General features: G+C 40.0%; 1 protein-coding gene across 8 annotated transcripts in view; it reads right to left on the minus strand.

The window, feature by feature from the left end:
- Positions 1-20555, minus strand: part of KDM2A (lysine demethylase 2A) — an 89651-nt gene that overhangs the window by 12872 nt on the left and 56224 nt on the right. For all 8 annotated transcript variants that reach the window (XM_036326484.1, XM_036326479.1, XM_036326480.1 and 5 more), the window contains 7 exons: positions 20489-20555; positions 20035-20128; positions 18709-18862; positions 17686-17801; positions 13395-13521; positions 11862-12256; positions 1411-1494 (listed from right to left, as the gene is read on the minus strand). The exon at positions 20489-20555 is cut by the window's right edge and continues 40 nt beyond it. In XM_036326484.1, coding sequence (XP_036182377.1) covers positions 1411-1494; positions 11862-12256; positions 13395-13521; positions 17686-17801; positions 18709-18862; positions 20035-20128; positions 20489-20555 — 1037 coding nt within the window. The remainder of the gene's footprint in view (positions 1-1410; positions 1495-11861; positions 12257-13394; positions 13522-17685; positions 17802-18708; positions 18863-20034; positions 20129-20488) is intronic.

The raw sequence follows: 20555 nt of genomic DNA on the forward strand, positions 1-20555 counted from the left end.
GCCTGCTGCCTGTTTTTTTTTTTTGTAAATAAGTTTTACTAGAAAACAACGACGCGCAGTTGCTTATGCACTGTCTATGGCTGCTTTTATGTGCACTGGCAGAACTGAGAAGTTGCGACAGAGACTGTATAGCCTGCAAAACCTAAAATATTAATCTTTATTATCTACATATTACCTTTACCAAAAAAGGATGTCAATTCCACCCTAGCTGGTTTGGCTCAGTGGACAGAGAGTCGGCTTGCGGACTGAAGGGTCTCAGGTTCAATTCTGGTCAAGGGCACATGCCTGGGTTGTGGGCTCAATCCCCACTGGGGGGCGTGCAGGAGGCAGCCAATCAATGATTCTCTCTCATCATTGAGGTTTCTATCTCTCTCTCCCTCTTTCCTCCTCTCTTAAAATCAATTAAAAAAAATATTTTTTTAAAAAAAGGTTGCCTATTCCTTCAGAGACATCTCTCTCACGCTATTGAGCTTTCTAGGTACCAGTCACTTCAGGGGCCCTCCAACATTTCCTTATCCTGTATTACTACTCAGAATATACTCCTAAAGAAGACAGTAAACTACTTGAGGGTGAGGCAGGTCTTGTTCATTTCTGTATTACTCTGAATCCAAGTATAACACCTGTACATAGCAGACACTCCAATAAATCAGAAATGACTAAATTATTTTGGGGCAACCCGATGTGGCCAAGTAGAGGCCAAATGGGACTCCTGCACCCAGGTAGGAGAGACAGTTCTTTAAAGACATCTTTTAGCTTCATACCTTTATATTCTACCTAAACACTCCTAAAACGTGATGGCCCTGCCATTTCAGCTTTGGGAACACCAAAGAAGGGTCAACTCATAATCAGGATCAGAATGCGATCACTTCTTTTTTTTATGTAATAACTTTGACAAAAGACGATGTGGGGAAAAATTATTCAGGGCCTAACTGAAGATTCATCAAAATTCACAACTGACAATTTATTAGCTAATGGGTAATTCCTATCTTCTCTTTTCAATTTGATAGTGAAAAGTCCAAATTAAGAGGAAACTTGAGAATGTGGTCTCAATTCAACATAGAAACACCCTGGCCTTTTAAATATATATGTAATTATTTTAACCAGTTTTAAATCATTCTGTGAAAATAATTGTGTCACTGGGCCAGAGGATAGGAACTGATCCATTCTGGTGAACAAATGTATACCTTGGCATCCGAACTTGGAGACAGGTCTCCTAGTTTGATAGTTTCGTTAAGAGCATCATCTCCAAAGACAGCCAATTACCCTGACCTAAGAGTCAGAACAAACTGAGGAATGATTTTCCCTTTATATTAACATGCCAAATGCTTCTAGTTGTCCTTTTTTCTTCCAGAATAATAATGGTCAGACAGCAAATACTTTAGAACCTGAAGGTCAAGAATAGTTTCTTACCTTATCCCTTTTTGGCCACTGTACTATAGGGACTCCAGTGAGGGCTAACTTGGGATCACTGTTGGCAAGCTCCTCCAGCAAAACCTAAGGGTAGGATAGAAGAAAAGAGGGCACAGTGAACAAAGAGTAGATCACTCCTTAGCCTCATTCCCCACCAGCACCAAGGGAAGGCCAGGGAATCAGCTGTTTCTATTTTCACTTCACATAGACTAGCTGCAGAACAAGTAAATCAAAATGAAAGAGAAAACTTAAACTAGTACAATACTGTCAAAACTTTTATCTTTGTTCCCAACCTAGTTCTTGTGTACTGCACTATACTGTTGACACTTTCACTGAAGCAGCTAGCTAGCTACCCTGGTGACAAGTGTTTCTTGTCACATAGTTCTACATGTGACAGTAAAACTTTACTTCACCCTTTTACTTTTCCATACCAGTTAATGAATACTGCCAGAGAGTAAATACTGACTTCAATTTGCAGATGTCAGCAAAATGGCAACAACAACAAAGGCTAATACTGAATCAATAATATGAACAGCAGAGTCTTAATATCTAGCTCAACCCAGGGCTCTGTTCTTCTAAGGCTGATTACAGAAATCTCAATCTTAAATCTCTCTCTCTCTTACACACACACACACACACACACACACACGGTCAATTATTTGCCTTTATTCCTATAAATAAGGCAGGAACAATCTTAGGGACAATAGTTCTCTCATGGCTTTAACCAATCTAGTTCGAATGACTTAAGGAATAATACCACAGTAAGAAACTGCCACTTAAGTGAATCACACTGGTTGAGTGTTACTTTGAAACCTTTAAAGTTTTATAGACAGAAATTTTTGAATTCCAAACCTAGCAGGATGGAATTCCTCTGACACCAGCAAAAGAACACAAATCCAGAAGACAAGTGACATGATTTCCTTAGGTGAATATAGGATATTAACTGTTTAGAGAAACCTAAACTTTGATCCTGGACAGGTCAGTATGCTTGGGCCACCTTTAATAATCACTCTCATAACCTTGTGGGCTCTCTGCCTAGAGACCAAAACTTTCTGAAGCACGAGGCGTTTCCTTACCAAGCATTTTCTTTCTGAACCTAAGGATCATGTTCCAAATCCCAGAGTTGGGACTCAGAAAGACCCTTTAACTCATACCCATGAAGCTTCCCTATGAAGATCTCCCTTTGCCAAGGCTCCAGATGCCTTTCCCCCTCCCCCAAACTGATTTCATTTCCAGCCGTTTTATTTACTCTGAGTTGCTATGGCACCCTATTCTGGAGCCTCCTGTTAGTACCACACTGCGTGGGGGTAAAGAGGCAGGGTGCGGTGCCTCATGGGACAAGACTCTGGTATGGGCTGTAATCTCCCTGGGGTGAAAATTTCAGGTCCATTCAAAATGTGTGCTAGAGAATGCACAGCTCCCCTCCCCCACTTCGCACTGCTGAGGAGTAGGACTCTGCCCATTTCCTCTCCCCGAGAGCTCAGAGCTGTCCACAAATAGGGACTTTCCACTTTCAGCAAAACAGACGGCACAGAGAGATCCGCGACTGTTTGACTGTTTAAGAGTAGAAAAGAAGCCTAACTGTTCACCAAAAGCAGTCTAGTGCTACCAGCAAGATTTTTGTGGGGAACAGGGTAGGTGGAGAAACTGTGTGGGGTGGGGAGGAAGTGGGCGGAGGGGGGCTGTTAACACATACAGACTCAGTTACTGGGGTCTGTGTGGGTGTGGAGGGAAATGCAGATTGCCTTCCAAGCCTTATTTTGCTGGGGCCATACAACCAAGCACACCCTGTTTTCATGGAAAAAGACAGACTCCAGCTGAGGCCCTTCATGAAACCATATAAAGAAGCCACCAACCTTCACCAGAGGGGGTTTGGGACAGGGAGCGGGGGCGGAATGCAGAAAGGCTAACGCCTATCTAGGATCCTGGTTTTAAGGAGAACATTCAAACACAAGCCTACACCCCACACAGCACAGGAAGGGGAAGAGAACAGCGACGTCTGGGCAGAGAAGGGGAATGGATTCCCAAAAGCCAAGCGACCCAATTCAGAAGCATATCCCACAAGGCGAGGGAACAAGTGCAATGACGGCTCCACCAACACGAAGTAACCTAAGCATTGTCTTGGACTCGCCCAGCAGACAGTCCTTCAGCCTTTTCGCCGAAGTCCCCACAGTTAAACACACCCTGAACCAGGAAGGGTTTGCCGCCCGCCCGCCCGCCCGCCTGACCTTGTGTTTCTCGTCCCTCTGGAGTGCTGAGGCTTTTGGTTGAAGTTTCCCCAGCGTCTTTGTTTTGTTTCCTGTATTGGAAGTTGTGCTGAAGGAGTTAGGTTTTCTGCCTCTTGGAAAATCCGATTTAATTGAAAATTCTGAAATCTCCCAGAGTTCATAAGGCAGGACAGTCCAGACTCCCCAGAGGGAGCAGTGTGCAGCGCTCAGAGCTCCTTCCAGAGACCTTCAGCTCAGCCGCGGCTTCCTCTGCCTGCGAACAATGCTGCTGCGTCACCCACATGCAGCTCCCAGAAATGCTTTGCAACGGAAGATGGCAGGGGGGGTGGGGTGGGGGGAGCTGGGCTCGCCAGCAGAGGGCCCAGGCAGACTGCTGCAGAGTCGGGAGGGAGGTGCTCTTCAAGCCTCTCTTCCTGGCCATTGGAGGAGAGCCTGCCCGAGGAGCTGGGCCGAGCACCGCCCTCCTGCTCCCTCCCACCGCCACTGCAATAGGAGAACCAGGGGTGGCCCGAGGGCGCTGCTGGCCGACTTTGGCAGGCGCCAGCCAGAGGGAGGGAAAGCTTTAACCCATTCGGCATGTGGTCCCGCATTAGTCCTTGTATCAGTCCACACCCTTCCCTTCAGGGTCACCTCTGATTGTTAGTTAGCCAGCACTCTCCAGATAGCACACACAGGACTCTTCCTGCTCTCTCTCAAGCACAGTGAGTGGCCTGAAGTTCCGCCTCGGGAAGAGCCAGGCGGAAGCGGAGCCGCTCTGCAGGCACCTTCTCTCCCCTTGTATGACTTGCTTCAACTGCCCTCACTGCTGCTCTCCCAGCCCAGAATACAGAACCAGCATACAGGTTTCCAGAAAAACGTTCAGGAATGATACATTCCAATGAATATAGAGATATTCAAAACAATGTGTCTGTTTAACATCAACTGTCTACCACAGATGCCTGCCTCCGGTTGCAACTGGGAGCCACCATGTAAGAGTCATGCCTAGGCAGCTCCTCTGACCAAGTCAAGTTAGCTGAGGTGTGACCTGAGGTCAGGGAGCCAGCAAATGTGTATTTGCCAGTCTCCTAGGGCCTTAACTTATTGTGCTTATTCTGCCCCTCAGATTATTCCACCTTCAGGACACCAGGACTCAGCACATTGCCTAGTCTAGTGGTTTGTCCTGACTGCCTCTTCTTGATTCCCTAGATAAAGCAGCCCCACGATGCTACTTCTAACAGCCATTGAAATGATGCGTGTCACCCACTCTCCTTGCACCAATCAGACAGGGGGAAGCTCTGAACAAGCAGTCTCTCAGGCTACAGAGGATCATATTCTGGGTTGAGATTTATGTAATTTTTAATTTTTAAATGTAATCTTTAGACTCTCAGAAATGTAACCTGAGTTTTCTGAAAATCACAGAAGCTGCTTTGAAATAAACATTCCAGGCTACTAAGACCCTAGCTCTCACCACTGGGAATTCTTATTTATTCTCAGCATGGTTGTTTTAGTGAGTTTCTAGTGCAGTCAGTAGTATAATATTTTCAAGGGCTGCATACTTTAATTTGTATAGTAGTCTGCCAAAGAAAGGAGGGACTTTTGTGCTCTTAGGTGAAGCTCTTCCTGGAAATATTTATATGGTCATTCTATCCTAAATCTCTTCTTTGCACTTATTCTTAAGACTCAAAGACTCAATCAGCCTATACTATTATATGTGAAAAACTTTCCTTATGTGACATCCCTCTAACCAACTGAGCAATCCGGCCAGAGCAGAAAGTGTTTATTTTGATCTTAGTGCTATCTAACTTTAGAGGGTTGATAAAATACAAATACTTAAGGGAAACATGTTACTCTGAAACAAAATACAAGTTCAAGTTGTAGCAAATATAAATTCTGGAAGCCACAGGAAAGAACAAAAACAGATAGGGCACTAGGAAACACTCCAAATAAGTCTCCAAATCACAAATTAATAGGACGATCCCCTTCCCCCCATTAATTCAGAATAAAAGATAGGCAACAAAGATCAGAATTAGCCTTGCTGGTATTGTTCAGTGGTTACAGCGTTGGCCCATGCACTGGAGGGTCTTGGGTTCGATTCCCGGTCAAGGGCACATACCTGGGCATGTGTGATGTACACCCCAGGTTGGAGTACATACAGGAGGCAACCAATTGATGTGTCTCTCTCACATTGATGTTTCTCTTTCTCTCTCTCTCAAAAAAAAAATTTTAAATTGATCTGTTCATCCAAAAAAAGTTTTTTAAAGATCAGATTAAGAAAATGACATTACATAATACAGAAATATAATGGAAATATTTTAAAGAATAAATCTATTTTAACCTACTCTATATACTTTTTTAAAATAAAATTTTAAAATAGATTTTTAGACAGCAACATTGATGTGAGAATGAAACACTGATTGGATGCCTCCTGCATGTTCCCTACCGGGGATTGAACCTGGAACCCGGGGAATATGCCCTGACCAGGAATCGAACTGGCAACCTTTTGGTGCAAAGGACAACACCTGACCAACTAAGCCACACTTGGCCAGGGCTAACCTATATGCCTTGTAACTGAATTAAATTATTTAAAACTTTCTACTCAGTAAGAATGTGAATTGCCGAAACCGGTTTGGCTCAGTGGATAGAGCGTCGGCCTGCGGACTGAAAGGTCCCGGGTTCGATTCCGGTCAAGGGCATGTACCTGGGTTGCAGGCATATCCCCAGTAGGAGATGTGCAGGAGGCAGCTAATCGATGTTTCTCTCTCATCGATGTTTCTAACTATCTCTCTCCCTTCCTCTCTGTAAAAAATCAATAAAATATATTAAAAAAAAAATAATGTGAATTATTATAAATGTATTGAAAGTAAGAATTGCAAATGAAATTTTATTTATGCAGGCTGTTTTTCCCCACTCCTAATCTGGTTTACTGGATTAAGATCTAATTATACTGGGTCCTCTACCAGTTATTCTCTTTATTAATATCAGACAAAGAAAATTTCTAATCAGTGCTTCTGTATTTATTTGTAACCATAACTTTGGCTTCAATCCCATCATACCCCTGGGATGGAGTCTAGGGTAAATTTTTAGAACATAATTACAAAATAAAATGTTATAATTTTAGATCGGAGCAGCAGTAGCCTATAGAACCACAAAGTACAGTTTTCAAATTTATAAATTCAGAGCTTTTACCATCTATATAATGTTGTAGTAATCAATTTGTATCATCTAACAGCCAAGTTTATTAACTGCTGAATTAAGAAGACTGACACCTCCTTCCTCCAGGACAGAATCTACCACTGGACCCTCTCTGAGTGCTCCCAGTGCCCTCTATCATGCACAGCACTTGTGAACCTAGAATGCACTTACTTTCTTAACCCACTTTAATGCCATTCCACCACTGGACTGTAAGCCTCTTGAGGGCTGAATCTTTGACATGTTTGCATATTTATTCCAACACTAAGCATGATTCCTGGCACTGAGTATGCATCGTTCAAAGTAGCAAAATAAATGAATTTCAAAAATTTGTAATATCTAATTTTTTTCTGAAATAATACTATTTGTTAAGTACTTTATTAACATCATTAATTTTCATAACAGCCCCACTGAGGTAGATGTTATTTATAGAGGAAAAACAGGCTTTGCCCCCAAAGTCAAATGGTTGCCAAGCTTATCTACTAGTAAATACTTTAAGAGCAAACAGGATTAAAAAAAAAAAAAAAAAGAGCAAACAGGAAAATAGAAAAATATTCAACAACACTGAATTTTTCATTAAGTGAGTTAGGCATATGTGCACGTTAGTTTTTTAAATCCTCACCCGAGAATATTGTTTCCATTGATTTTCAGAGAGAGTGGAAGAGAGAGGGAAAGACAGAGAGAAATATCGATGTGAGAGAAACACATCTTTTGGTTGTCTCCTGTAGGCGCCCCGGCCAGGGCCAGGACAGGGAGGAGCCTGCAACCAAGGTAGGTGCCCTTGATCAGAATCGAACCAGTGACCCTTTGGTCTGCAGGCTGATGCTCTATCCACTGAGCCAAACCAACTAGGGCTATATTAATATATTAAAAGCTTCTTTTTGCAGATATTAAGATCTCTTTTATTAGCAAAACAAACACAAACAAAACAATAAAGTCTGATTAAAACTCAGTCTTCCAGCTGACTCCCACCACCTTGCCGTGACCCTCTGTCAGAAGTTGATGTGCCCTCCTCTGCCCCCTCAACAATGCACGTACAAAGAGACTCTTTTTCCTACATTAATGGGACTGTTCTATACACACTGCTCCAGGTCCTGCCTCTTTATTCAGCGTCTATCCAGGACACAACTTCTCAAGTTTAGAAATATGAAATATCTCACAGGAGGAGAGAACTCCATTCTATTTTTAGTCTACTTTTAGGATTCAAGGTTATCCACATACCTCTTAATCAGAACTTTACACATACTAATTACTTTCCCTTGAACCTTACCATTAAGTCAACACTTTTTAATGCCCCATTTTCATCGAATCCCCTTCTAATTCTATATTCTATGATTTGCTCTTCATCACTGTAGAACTTAACATTTTGGCATCTTCAAAGCCCTTATACCACATCACTAAAACTGACTTCTTCCAGAAAATATGTTTATGAACATCTCATCTCACCACTTTTTTTCTCCTCTCTTCTGCCAGTTGTTTGTGGCTCTCAACAAAACCAATAGGCTACAACAAAAACCAATCCTTTCCTCTGCAGGAAGGGTAAACGAAGCTTGCTTCTGTCCTCCACTGCAGTGTAGCCTTCTGTGCTACAAACACTAAGTTTTCTAGCACTACAGTCTCTAGTTGTATAGTTATTCGGCACTTAACCAACCCAATGCTTTTTTTCTTTCAGATTTTCGAATTATTCAAGCTCCAAACTCACTATTATCTGAAGCTCAGATTAAATATAGTCAAACGTAGGAATAATTAATTCATTTGATCTTTTATAAAAAACATTTCATTGATATCAGAGAGAGAGATAAATATCAATGATGAGAGAATCATTAATTGGCTGCCTCCTGCACGACCCACACAGGGGATCGAGCCCATAACTTGGGCATATGCCCAGACCGGAAATTGAACCTGTGACCTCCTGGTTCATAGGTTGATGCTCAACCACTGTTGCCACGCTGACCGGGCAATTAATTTGATCTTAAGTTAAAGTACCTGCAGAGCTGGGATCTGAAGCTGTTGTCTTCTGATTATGATTATGGTATTGGGTAAACAAAAAAAGTTGTGGAAAAGCCTCTGCAGGGGAAATTCAAACATTGTCAGCCTATGGAGTCATCTTACTGTCGATTCGTTCCTCATGCTCTAGTCTCTGTGCCCTTCTATCTTAGCCAGCAATGGCAGCCATGTTTCTCATGATTCCTGATAAACTAAGGATGCTCTCTCTAGACCACCGGTTCTCAACCTGTGGGTCGCTATCCCTTTGGCGGTCGAACGACCCTTTCACAGGGGTCGCCTAAGACCATCCTGCATATCAGATATTTACATTACAATTTATAACAGTAGCAACATTACAGTTATAAAGTATCAACGAAAATAATTTTATGGTTGGGTCACAACATGAGGAACTGTATTTAAAGGGCCAGAAGGTTGAGAACCACTGCTCTAGACACTTTTATAATGTTTACATTTAAAGAGTCCTCTTTAAATGTATCTTCTAAACTCATTGCCCTTCTAGCAGCCTCCTTTTACATTGCTTAATATTTGAACCAAATCTTTCTTAATTTTCCCTTACCACTCTGCTTCCTCTACTTTGGTAAGAGAGTTTGCCTATTTCGATCATGATACTTGATCTTGTATAAATGATTAGCAGATTATAATATGGCTTCCTACAACTGGATTCTGGACATCACTATAGACATCCCTTAGGATTGAAAAGATATTTCTCTTTTTCATGAATCAGAAATACCCAGACCAAAAGAATGTTAGTGAGATATAAATTTAGAAATCTTTCTTCTTAGGGTTCTTAAAGGCAATTATACAAATTACTAAGTTCCCAAAGTCATAATTTTATGTTTCCCACATGTATCCATGATGGAAAGGTTACATATAAAAAAAATAAATTCTGGCCCTAGCTGGTTTGGCTCAGTGGATAGAGCGTTGGCCTGCGGACTAAAGGGTCCCGGGTTCGATTCCAGTCAAGAGCACACATACCCAGGTTGCGGGCTCAATCCCTAGTTGGGGGCGTGCAGGAGGCAGCCAATCAATGAGTCTCTCTCATCATTGATGTTTTTACTCTCTCTTCCTCTCTGAAATCAATAAAAGAATATATTTTAAAAAACCCCACAAACTCCTGTAGAAAAAAAAGAAAGACATTACACTCAAATTCTCAGGAAAATATACTTATACGTGTCCAATCACAATGGAAAAGAAAGAAACTAAGTGTCCTTTGATTACTTAAGGATGGGAAGTGAGTCTGAGGTCTAGCTTGTGAGTCTGGAAATTTATGGCTATGTTTGCTTTGTGCTATGCATTAATCATTATAAAACAGGACTGCACCTACCTCGAACTTTGTCATTTCCTCCCCTAAATACAAAGTAAAGTGACGCCACTTGCCTCTTCTAGAGCAAACCTTATAAAACCAAACTATAAAACCAATTGTCCAGGGAGAGAACCAACTTCACCAGGTTAGACTCCTTTTAGCCTCTCTGATTTTTACCTTTTTACTGAGGCATAAACAATAAGATATAATGAAAACGTCAATCATATAAAGAAAAAAAGTTCAGGGCCTATTCCAGTCTTTGGAATTCTTTCCTGAGGTAGCTGCAAAAGGTTGGAAGCACTTCAGCTGATTAGTGGTGACCAAAGAAAAACCTGAATCAGTAATCAGAGATGGAAACAAACCCTAGTATGAGATATTTCGCCCATCTACCTTAAGGTGACAGAATTATTCCCTATAATCCTTCTGAGGCTTAAAATAATCTATGACAGGCTTTAAAAATAACACTTACTACAAATTGTGAGTTAGCTTTCTAATACACATACATACCCATGCCCTGCAACCAAGACATAGTTCCAGACACTGACTTAAATTGTTATTCCCAGCTTTTCATTTTTTGTTGTTCATTTTAATGGCTACATATGAGAAAATACCTAAAAGAGCTCCCTCCAGTTCAGAAGGCTCAAATCTGGATCCTTTAAAAATAAACTCATTTTGCCCAGCTAGCATGGTTCAGTGGTTGAGCGTCGACCTATGAACCACAGTTCAATTCCTGGTCAGGGCGCATGCACAGGTTGTGGGCTCAGTCCCCAGTAGAAAGCATGCAGGAGGCAGCAGATCAATGATTCTCTCTTATCATTGATGTTTCTCTCTCTCCCCACTCCCTTCCTCTCTGAAATCAATAAAAATATCTAAAAAATAAGAACATATTTAAAAAAACACAAACTCATTTCTTTGAGACCAACACATGAGGCATGGGAAAGGCATTCAAGATTACTAATACCGAGAGATCTCTCTCTCTTTTTAAAAAAAATATATTTTTATTGATTTAGAGAGGAAGGGAGAAGGAGAGATAGAAACATCAATGATGAGAGAGACTCATTGATTGGCTGCCTTCTGCACGCCCCTCCCCTCCCCTGGGGATCTAGCGTGCAACCAGTTATATGCCCTTGACTGGAATCGAACCTGGGACCCTCCAGTCCGCTGGCTGACGCTTTATCCACTGAGCCAAACCAGCTATGGCTGGGAGATCTCTTGGAAAAAAAGATAAAGATATACAACATGAAGAAACTTGATATAATAGGTTGCATTATATTTAAAATGATATTTTTTAAAAAATTGCCCTATATATTTATGTCTTCCCACTAGATAAATTTGAAACTAAATATGCTAAACCTACTTAATATAACCCAACATAAAATAATTTCTTTCTTCTGCTTGGGGTAAGACTGTTAGACATTATTACTGGCCACTTTTGTTTTGAAATAGGCCTGTTTATCTGAGGGTAACTTAAGTTTAAAGTAATATTTCAACAGGCACCTCTTTTTTTCTTAATATAAACACTTTCCCAGGCTCTTCTTTATTTTTATGATCAGCCTGCAATTTTTGTTTTTAAGACTAAATTTAAGTCCTGATGATACAAATATTAGTATTTTCACAACAGGCACCTCTTTTTAGGAACTAAAACACTATGCAGTACAAACTTATACAAAATTTCTTTCTCAGAATCCAGAAACTGACAGCTCTAGTCAGATCAGTAGCGGTCATACAACACAACCAACTTTTACCTTTACGTCAGCAATAAGAGCATCTTCATCTTCTATCCCTGTAGGGACACATTTCTTGTGTAGTGGCAGAGATTCCAACTTGTCTACAAGGCAGCGAAGGCCTTCGAGCTCAAAATGGGTCAGATGCACCTGCCTGTCCTTTCGGGGACTACACTGGGGATCCCACACTTGGCCATTGTGGGAGCCCCGGCTAGAGTCAGATGATGAATCTCCAGACAAGCTTTTCTTCAGACTCGGAAGACTTCGGCAGGTTTTGCCCAGTCCATCATAATCCAGGTTGACCCCATTGGCTACAGGGCTAGTGAGGACCGAACGCCTACTACTCAAGCGCCGGGGTTCTCGATCCACTGCTTCTTCATCTCCATTTCCAGATTCCAACCCATTTAACTCCAAATCTGTTGGTATGAAAAAAAAATGCAGTAAGAACAAGCCACTTGGCCATGTGATCAATGAGAGAAATAGGCAGCATAGGAGGGGCCTTCAAGTTATAAATAATGAAGTTGTAACATGTTTAAAATGGTCTCTCCTTATTCCAACACCCATATGTCCACTGTTAAAAATCACAGCTATAGCATTTTCAGAAGATTGAGAAAAGCTCGATTTTGTGTGCTAAAAATAAGTTACCTATGAAAATTATTGTAAATTAATTTCAAGTTCAAACTCAAATCTGGGGTTATGATTTAATTATCTTTTTAAAAAGTAGACAGTGTGAAGCACATGCTAGTATACTTAAAAAGTACTTTGTAAACTAAGAATTGAGTTACTATGAGACCCACGAATCCATCATCTGGGTATCTGCCCCCCAAATTTGTAAACATTTATTCATAAAGACATTTGTAATCCCTATGCTCATTGCTGCATTATTCACCATAGCCAAGACATGGAAACAATCTAAGTGTCCTTAGATGGATGACTGGATAAAGATGTGGTACATATAATGAAATACTACTTAGCCATATATATGTGGGATATAAAGCTGAAAGCAATAAACAAACAAGCTCAGACATAGACAACAGTACGGTGGTGACTAGAGGAGAGGGGAAGGGGGGTGAGAGGAAGATGAAGAGTGTAAAGGGGGACAAATATATGGTGATGGAAGATGATATGACTTTGGGTAGTGGGCACATAATGTAATATACAAGTCATGTATCATAGAAATGTACAATTGAAACCTATGACCCTATTAACCAATATTATCCCAATATATTTAATAAATTTTTTTTAAAAAGTAAGACACATACCAGAAAATTGATTCCTTTCTTGAGGAATGAAGTAATAACAAACTCAGACAGAGATCCAGAATATTTCATTTAGCCTAGTAATTCACATCTGGGTAGGAGATCAGCTGTTAACCAGCATTCAACTCCAACGACTAAATTTGGTATTTTCAGGTAGATAAGTAAAAAAAAAACAAAAAAAAACAAACAGAAAAACCCCCACAAAAAACCATTGAGCAACAGCCTGCTGAATATTCTTGGCCACACACTCAATCCTGTAGGGTGTCTTGAAAGTTTGTATAGGCAGAAAACTTACCCATGCTGAGGGACTCTTTCTGAAATTCCTTGGTTAGGTGGGAGCGGTTGGTTATGCAGTACACATAGCGCTCCAACACATACCAACACATCTCATAGTAGAATGGATAGCGAAACTTATTTGGAACCTACAGAAGCAAAATAATGAGAAAAGAAAGTTAATATCAACTTTAAAAGTGAGTTAGATAACTATATCACTGCAATAATTAATCTAGAAAAAACTCTCTAGTCAACCTGAAAACCCAGACTGGCATTTTCTGACAACCTAGAAAATGTTGATCTTGGGAAACAATCACTAAAGATAAATGGTACTTGGAAAGACCATTCAGAACAACCAAAAAACTGTCATTATTTATAACTTCTGAGTAGGAAAGCATCAAAAAGAAGTTCTGAGACAGAGAGTTACCATGTAAGACACAATATACTTAATTGAGAAAATTGTTTTAGGGTTCTTAGAATACAAAGGCATGCCAAGCATCTAGCCTTTACTATAGTTCTACCCTGAATAAGAAGGCCATGGAATAAAGAATCTAATGGAAAAACAGAACATGAAATTAAGTTATATGTTTTTATTATGTCCTTACATCTATGAAAGTATAATTAGAGACTCATTCTCTAGCTATATCCAGTCCATGATACAAGACTATTTTCCCTGCTATCAACTCTCAGCTTGCCTGTCTTGCACTTTGTAGTTTGCCAAGATGTTATGTCCACAAATCAAGATTACTGTTCCACATGGCCTAATCAGTCACTATCTTTGTTTTCTTTCCATTTTTCCCAAAAGTGGCATGAAATTATTCCAGCTAAATAATAATAAAAAGAATAGTCCTTTAGATCTACCAAAGCCAAGGAAAAGGCAAATCAGTATGTATTATTCAGTGAAGATGACCAGTGATGGGGACTATCCTAAATATAGTTTGTTGTTTTCATTTAGAGAGGCCACCTTTCAGAAGAAAAAGCAAAACAACATGTTAAAGACTGTTCTAAATATGCAACTCCTGAGAATAAGTTCCCATCTCCTTTTCAAAGCTGCATGTCAGGTAGTCTTCCTAAGTTGAGGTGATCTGGATGGGAGTCCCTTTTCAAAACCCTTCACCAAGAAAGGGTATAGCTCAGTGGTAGAACATGTGACTGCAAAATCCTTCACCAGGTCACAGGGCACTTTCCTCATCCAAGGCAGGAGAGGCATGTACTTCTCATTAGTTTTCCAACACAGAGAAGCCAGGCTCTGGGTCTGGGTCTCTTATGTGGCTACAACAAGAAGAGGTTTCTCCTCTCTTATTTAAAAGTCAAATTTACTTCTTGGTAGATAGGGGGATGGACCACAAAAATTAATATATGATCTCCCCAAATTAAAGCCATTTTGGACTCTTCAGAACTGAGTAATATTGATAAGAAAAAAGAAAAAGAAAATACATACTAGGACATTAAACTTTTTATTTTTTACTTGAACTCATCAGATTATGTTAGTAATAGTCAAGATATCACATACCCATCCTGCCCCATTACATTTTACCTATACTGCCAGACACCAGAGAGCATATCAATTTCTGAGACTGGGTTCAAATTTTTTGCAAAAATTTTTAGCTCCTCATTACAAAATGATTGATCCTTTAAGCACTATCAGGAGAATAATTACTAACACTTAAGTTTATATAGTATATTTCTACACTGGCATGGCAAAAGTAACCAAAGCAATGCCTTAAATTTATATTTCTTTCATAAAACATCTTTTTATATTCGTCTTTAAACTTGGTAAGTTATAGAGATCAATAATATATTAAACATATACCAGGTTGGTATTTAGCACATAAAAGGTTGATGTAGAAAGCAATTAGCAAAACAAAACAAAACATTACTTCATTTTATAGAAAGATAGAAGGGTTCCTTATTTGGAATAAAATAATTAAGCCATACTTAATAACTACTAGAGGCCCAGCACACGAAATCTGTGCAAGGGGCTCGGCCCTCGCAACCCCTGCTGCCTTGACCCTCGGGCCCTCGCAGCCCAGCTTCGTCCAGATGGTGATTCTGCTGTTTGGTCTAATCAGCATATTAGCTCTTTATTATATAGGATGTTTGATCTAATTAGCATATTAACTCTTTATTATATAGGATTATTACAACTTCAAACTTATTAAACTCCTTGCTATCTTTTGTAGTTTCATTATGCTTAACAAACAAGCAGAAGTTCACCCTTAGAAAATTCATTTAAAAAGCACTGTATTCTCTCTTAATTCTACTAATAGGGCAATCCCTGTAACTCCAACAGTACCAATCTTGTGTATAAGATAATAAGTACTTCCTAACCAAAATAAATGTTTCAAAATAGACACCAAAATAGTTAACTGACCATGTTCACAGTAAACAGGCCAATACCTATTCCTTCTAAAAGGTGTAAATTCTTTACTAACTGCTACTTTTTAATTTAAAAACTTTCAAGTCCACCAAAAAGTTTCAAGTGCAGTACCATGAAGACTTCTCTAACCTCTCCAAGATTCACCAACTGTTAACATTTCTCCATATTTGCTAATCTCTACTCATATATGCTGTTATTTGTTGAACTACTTCAGAGCAAGTTATGAACATCACATGCCCTAAATATTTTGTACTCTAATTGCTGTTTAATGTCAAAATATTCTGTACTCTAATTGCTGTTTAATGTCAATACCATCTATACTTCAATCATATACAGATATAATTCAGCCCTGACCAACTAGGGTCTGCCCTATTTAACCCTAACGCATGGGTCAGCCAGCAAGTAGAAGCTGATGGATTTGGTCAACTATCCTATATAATAAAAGGGTAATATGCAAATTGCCCCTAACAGCAGAACAACTGGGAATGACTGGTCACTATGACACACACTGACCACCAGAGGGCAGACTCTCAATGCAGGAGCTGCCCCCTGGTGGTCAGTGCGCTCCCACAGGGGGAGCTCTGCTCAGCCACAAGCCAGGCTGACGACTACCAGTACAGCGATGGTGATGGGAGCCTGCCTCCTCAGAAACGCTAAGGATGTCCGACTGCAGCTTAGGCCTGCTCCCCGCTGGCAAGTGGACATCCCCCGAGGGCTCCTGGGCTGCCAGGGGGACATCTGACTGCCAGCTTAGGCCCAATCCCCCAGGGAGCAGGCCTAAGCCAGCAAATGGTCATCCCCCGAGGGGTCCCAGACTGCGAGAGGGCACAGGCCTGGCTGAGGAACCCCTTTACCCCTGAGTACACAAATTTCTGTGCACTGAGCCTCTAGTCTGTTTTATAAGGCCTGTGAGCTAAGAGTGTTTTTCATATTTTTAAATGGTTGAAAAAATACCCTAAAAGAGCATTTGTGACAGGAAAAATATATGAAATTCAAATTTGTGTCCATAAATAAAATTTTATTTTATTTAAGCCATGCTCAATCTTTTAAATATTTCATTCTACAAGGCAGAGTTAGAAAATAGACAGATATTGTACGGCCCACAAAGCCTAAAATTTCTACTATCTGGTCCTTTACAGAAAAGGTTTGCTAAATTCTGCCTTAAAGTACCTACTGCATGTAATGAACTAACTTTTTTCCTATACGTCTAGAATGAAATCAGCTCTGTACCATCCTAGGAAAAACAGAAACAAGACACACAAATCATTTTCTACAATAATTAATTCTCTCATAGATTTCTCTCAGTTGAGAAAGGCAGTATACACATTTCTATATTAAACTACGATAGTTTGAGTGTTTAGTAAAGAAAGATACATGAACTTAAAGTTGTGGATCTTGAGTTGATAAGTCCCATTACAACAAATTATTCTAAGAGCATAAAAATGAAAAACATGGCTCAAGACACTATCAAATGTCTACCTCTAGCCCAGCCGTGGGCAAACTTCGGCCCGTGGGCCAGATCCGGCCCGTTTGAAATGAATAAAACTATTGAAAAAAAAGACCATACCCCTTTATGTAATGATGTTTACTTTGAATTTATATTAGTTCACACAAACACTCCATCCATGCTTTTGTTCCGGCCCTCGAGTCCAGTTTAAGAACCCATTGTGGCCCTCGAGTCAAAAAGTTTGCCCACCCCTGCTCTAGCCCCATAAAAATCTGAGATATCAAGAACCTCTATGAATTGGAGTCCCCCAAAACAAGCATGTAGATCTTGTTAAAACTTTTCTTTCAGTGTTCCCAAAATGTGAACACTGCATTTTAATCCAAAGAAAAATTAAAGTTTTGAGATAAAACTATCAATGAATCTCTTATAACATTTATCTAACTGGAGTAATCCTGTTCACATCAACTGTTACACAGAATTACTTACCCGTGTCCGATCTTCAATGTTGTATATTTTTAACTGCATGGGGATATTGAAACTGTGCAAGAAATTGCCTCCAAACACTAACGTGTCTGTAGGAGTATACACAGCATGAATCCAGCCTAGAAGAAAGGGAGTGAAGGGTAGTAGCTGTAAGTACACATTATGAAATGGCTCTTTCAGAGAACTAGTACAAGATTCCTACACCACACATTTTTTTTTTCTGCCGCTTAGTGGTTGGTCAGATTCTTTAATCTCTTGCAGTTTCACTATCCTCTATAAAACACAAATTACACTTTACATGCTTGTTGGTAAGTATTATATGAGAAAATGAATGTAAAGTGTTTTTTTAAAGCCTTGTCGAAACAAGGCCACCAAAAATTTTGGTTGCCTCCCCCCCAAAAAAATTGGGAGAGAGAGAGATGTAACAAACTTTTAATAAATCTGCTTCTATTTACTGGAGTACCTACTATGATTAGGCTCAGTATAAGAGTTTACATGTATTTTCATTTACTCCTCACAACAAAATAAAACAGATTTAAATACTTGACAAAAGTGGTTTAGCAGATAAATGCATAGTCAGAATTCTAATACATGTCTGTGACCCTAAAAGCTGTGCTCTGAGTACTTATTTTGAAACTAATGACCTGATAAAAAATATTACTAATTCAGCACTTTCTCTAGCTTTCAGTCATCCTCTAGAGGAGTAGGTAGTTCTTAACCAGAGGTTTGTATATCACCTGCAGAACTGGTTTTATCTAGAGATTCTGAATTTCTAGGGCTAATGTGGGGCCCAAACATATAGATCTGAAAAGCATCCACTGGCAATTCTGATATATACATTTAGTGGAAAATCACTGCCTTAAAAGAAAAAAATCTCAGCATCCACTGCATAATGACAGGAAAGGACAGTGCTGCTTTCTGCCTACCCCAGCATCATAATCATTCTTGGTAGTAATCCATCAATTCCTTTTGACTTAAGAAAAAAAGTGGCTAGAGTAGATAATCCATTTTTCCTATCCTGCTTACCTGAGGGAATGACGAAGGTATAGCCCTGCTTGAGCTCAATGCGCTGGCAATCTGACACCCGGTCACCCAGAAAGATGTCTCCCTGTTTCCCTGACAGCAGCCAATTCTCGTACAGCTCCAGGTTGTGGGCTGTAGGGGGGATGAGCCAGAAGACCTGTGAGTTAAAAAACTTCAGTCTGTTAACCGCCATTGACATGACCCAGTCACCCCCCTCAACTGATAGATAAAAAGTTAAAACCAACATGTAGAAGAAAGGCAAGCAATTCTCCCAGCTAACAGAACTTGATCACTGCGAAATTCTAAGGGTCCCAAAAAGTACATATTGTTTCATCCTCCACTTGATGAAACAGCATTAGAGTTTCCCTGAGATTTGAATGTAGAACAAAGAACCTATCTAAGACTCAGAAAGAACTGGGGCATTGGGCTTATTACCTAGGCAGTCCCTTATTCGCCCCTGGCTGTCTGGCCTCTATAGTTCTATTGTTAGGTACAAAATCTTTAAGAGACTGTCTGGGTTGCTTTGTTCCAAGGTAGCGACCAAGACCAAAAGAATAAAACTTAAGGTACCACTTACATGGATCCAAAGTAAATAAAATGATTTTGGATTCAGAGGTACAATTGTTCTAGATTAGGACCTCACATTTTAAAAGGTTTAAAACTTTATCTGTTTTTATTCCAGTTTTACTTTTCTCTCACAAATGCATTAAATTCTAAGGGGGAAAAGGGTAACAATAAGAGTATAATACTATAAACCCCTAATATTAGTTCTAGATTTCCATTCTCACACCATTTCAGAAACACTCCAACAAGCTGAAATATAGTTCTTTATAAATGCGAATAATCTTTCAAAATCTATTTATAACTTCAGAAACGTCTTAAAGGTATCCTTTGGCCCCATTTTACACCAATGCCTTCATTTAGGGAAAGGTACTTTAGATCTCAATTTGCTGATTTCATTGTGACTCTATCCAAAATTTGTGTGTCCTTTTACTATCTTATTATGCTCCCACATAGAGAAATTATCTTGTCCTCCTAAAACCACTTCCTTGCCTTCATTTGGAGAATTCTGCTTTGGGGATCTACAAACAGGACTGTTGAGGTTTACTAAATACTATGCAAATATTGGCATGATCATAGTGGTCTAGATGAATACTAATTCCTATTGAATTCTAGACAAGGAGGTCAACTAAATCTATAATTCTCTCTAGATATGAGCAGGACAATCTCCTAATAGATTCATCTCCACGTATATTAAGCAAGCATGAACTAAAGCAAAGTCATATAACCAGTGTCAGATTCCAACCCCCATCACAACTATAACCGTACCTTTCCCCCTTGATGGATGTGATACCAGACAGAGGTACCACCAAAGTCGACATGGAAGTCAGTATAGCAGCCTCGAACACTCATTAGACAGTACCTGACCCCAAAAAAAGCAGCAGTGTTAGTGCACTGATGAGAAAAAGGGGACCCGCCCCACCACAATGCCATACTCTCCCCAGTACACTCCCTCTATCTTCCATCTAATCCACTCCCAGTCAGTGAGAGGAATTCAATTGCAAGTCATCTCATTACCAGTATAAATTTTTTTCTTTAACCATGTGATCATGGGCTGTAATACTCTAACATACACTCTTCCCTTTGGGACTGTAAAGGCTACCCTAAAGAATTCATGCTTTTGATCATTTAGGATACGGGGCATGGCGCCTAAGGAACCAGTCCTTGCTACTACTTTGGTCTCCCCTAGCACACTGAGGAAAATGCAGGGTAAGCCACTTACTTCTGCACTTTAGGGTACTGCATCTCCAAGATGGCATTTGTTGATTCAGTCTGACTTTCCTTCAAAT

The sequence above is a fragment of the Myotis myotis genome, unplaced genomic scaffold (assembly GCF_014108235.1).
Source record: "Myotis myotis isolate mMyoMyo1 unplaced genomic scaffold, mMyoMyo1.p scaffold_m19_p_10, whole genome shotgun sequence".
Classification (NCBI taxonomy): Eukaryota; Metazoa; Chordata; class Mammalia; order Chiroptera; family Vespertilionidae; genus Myotis; species Myotis myotis.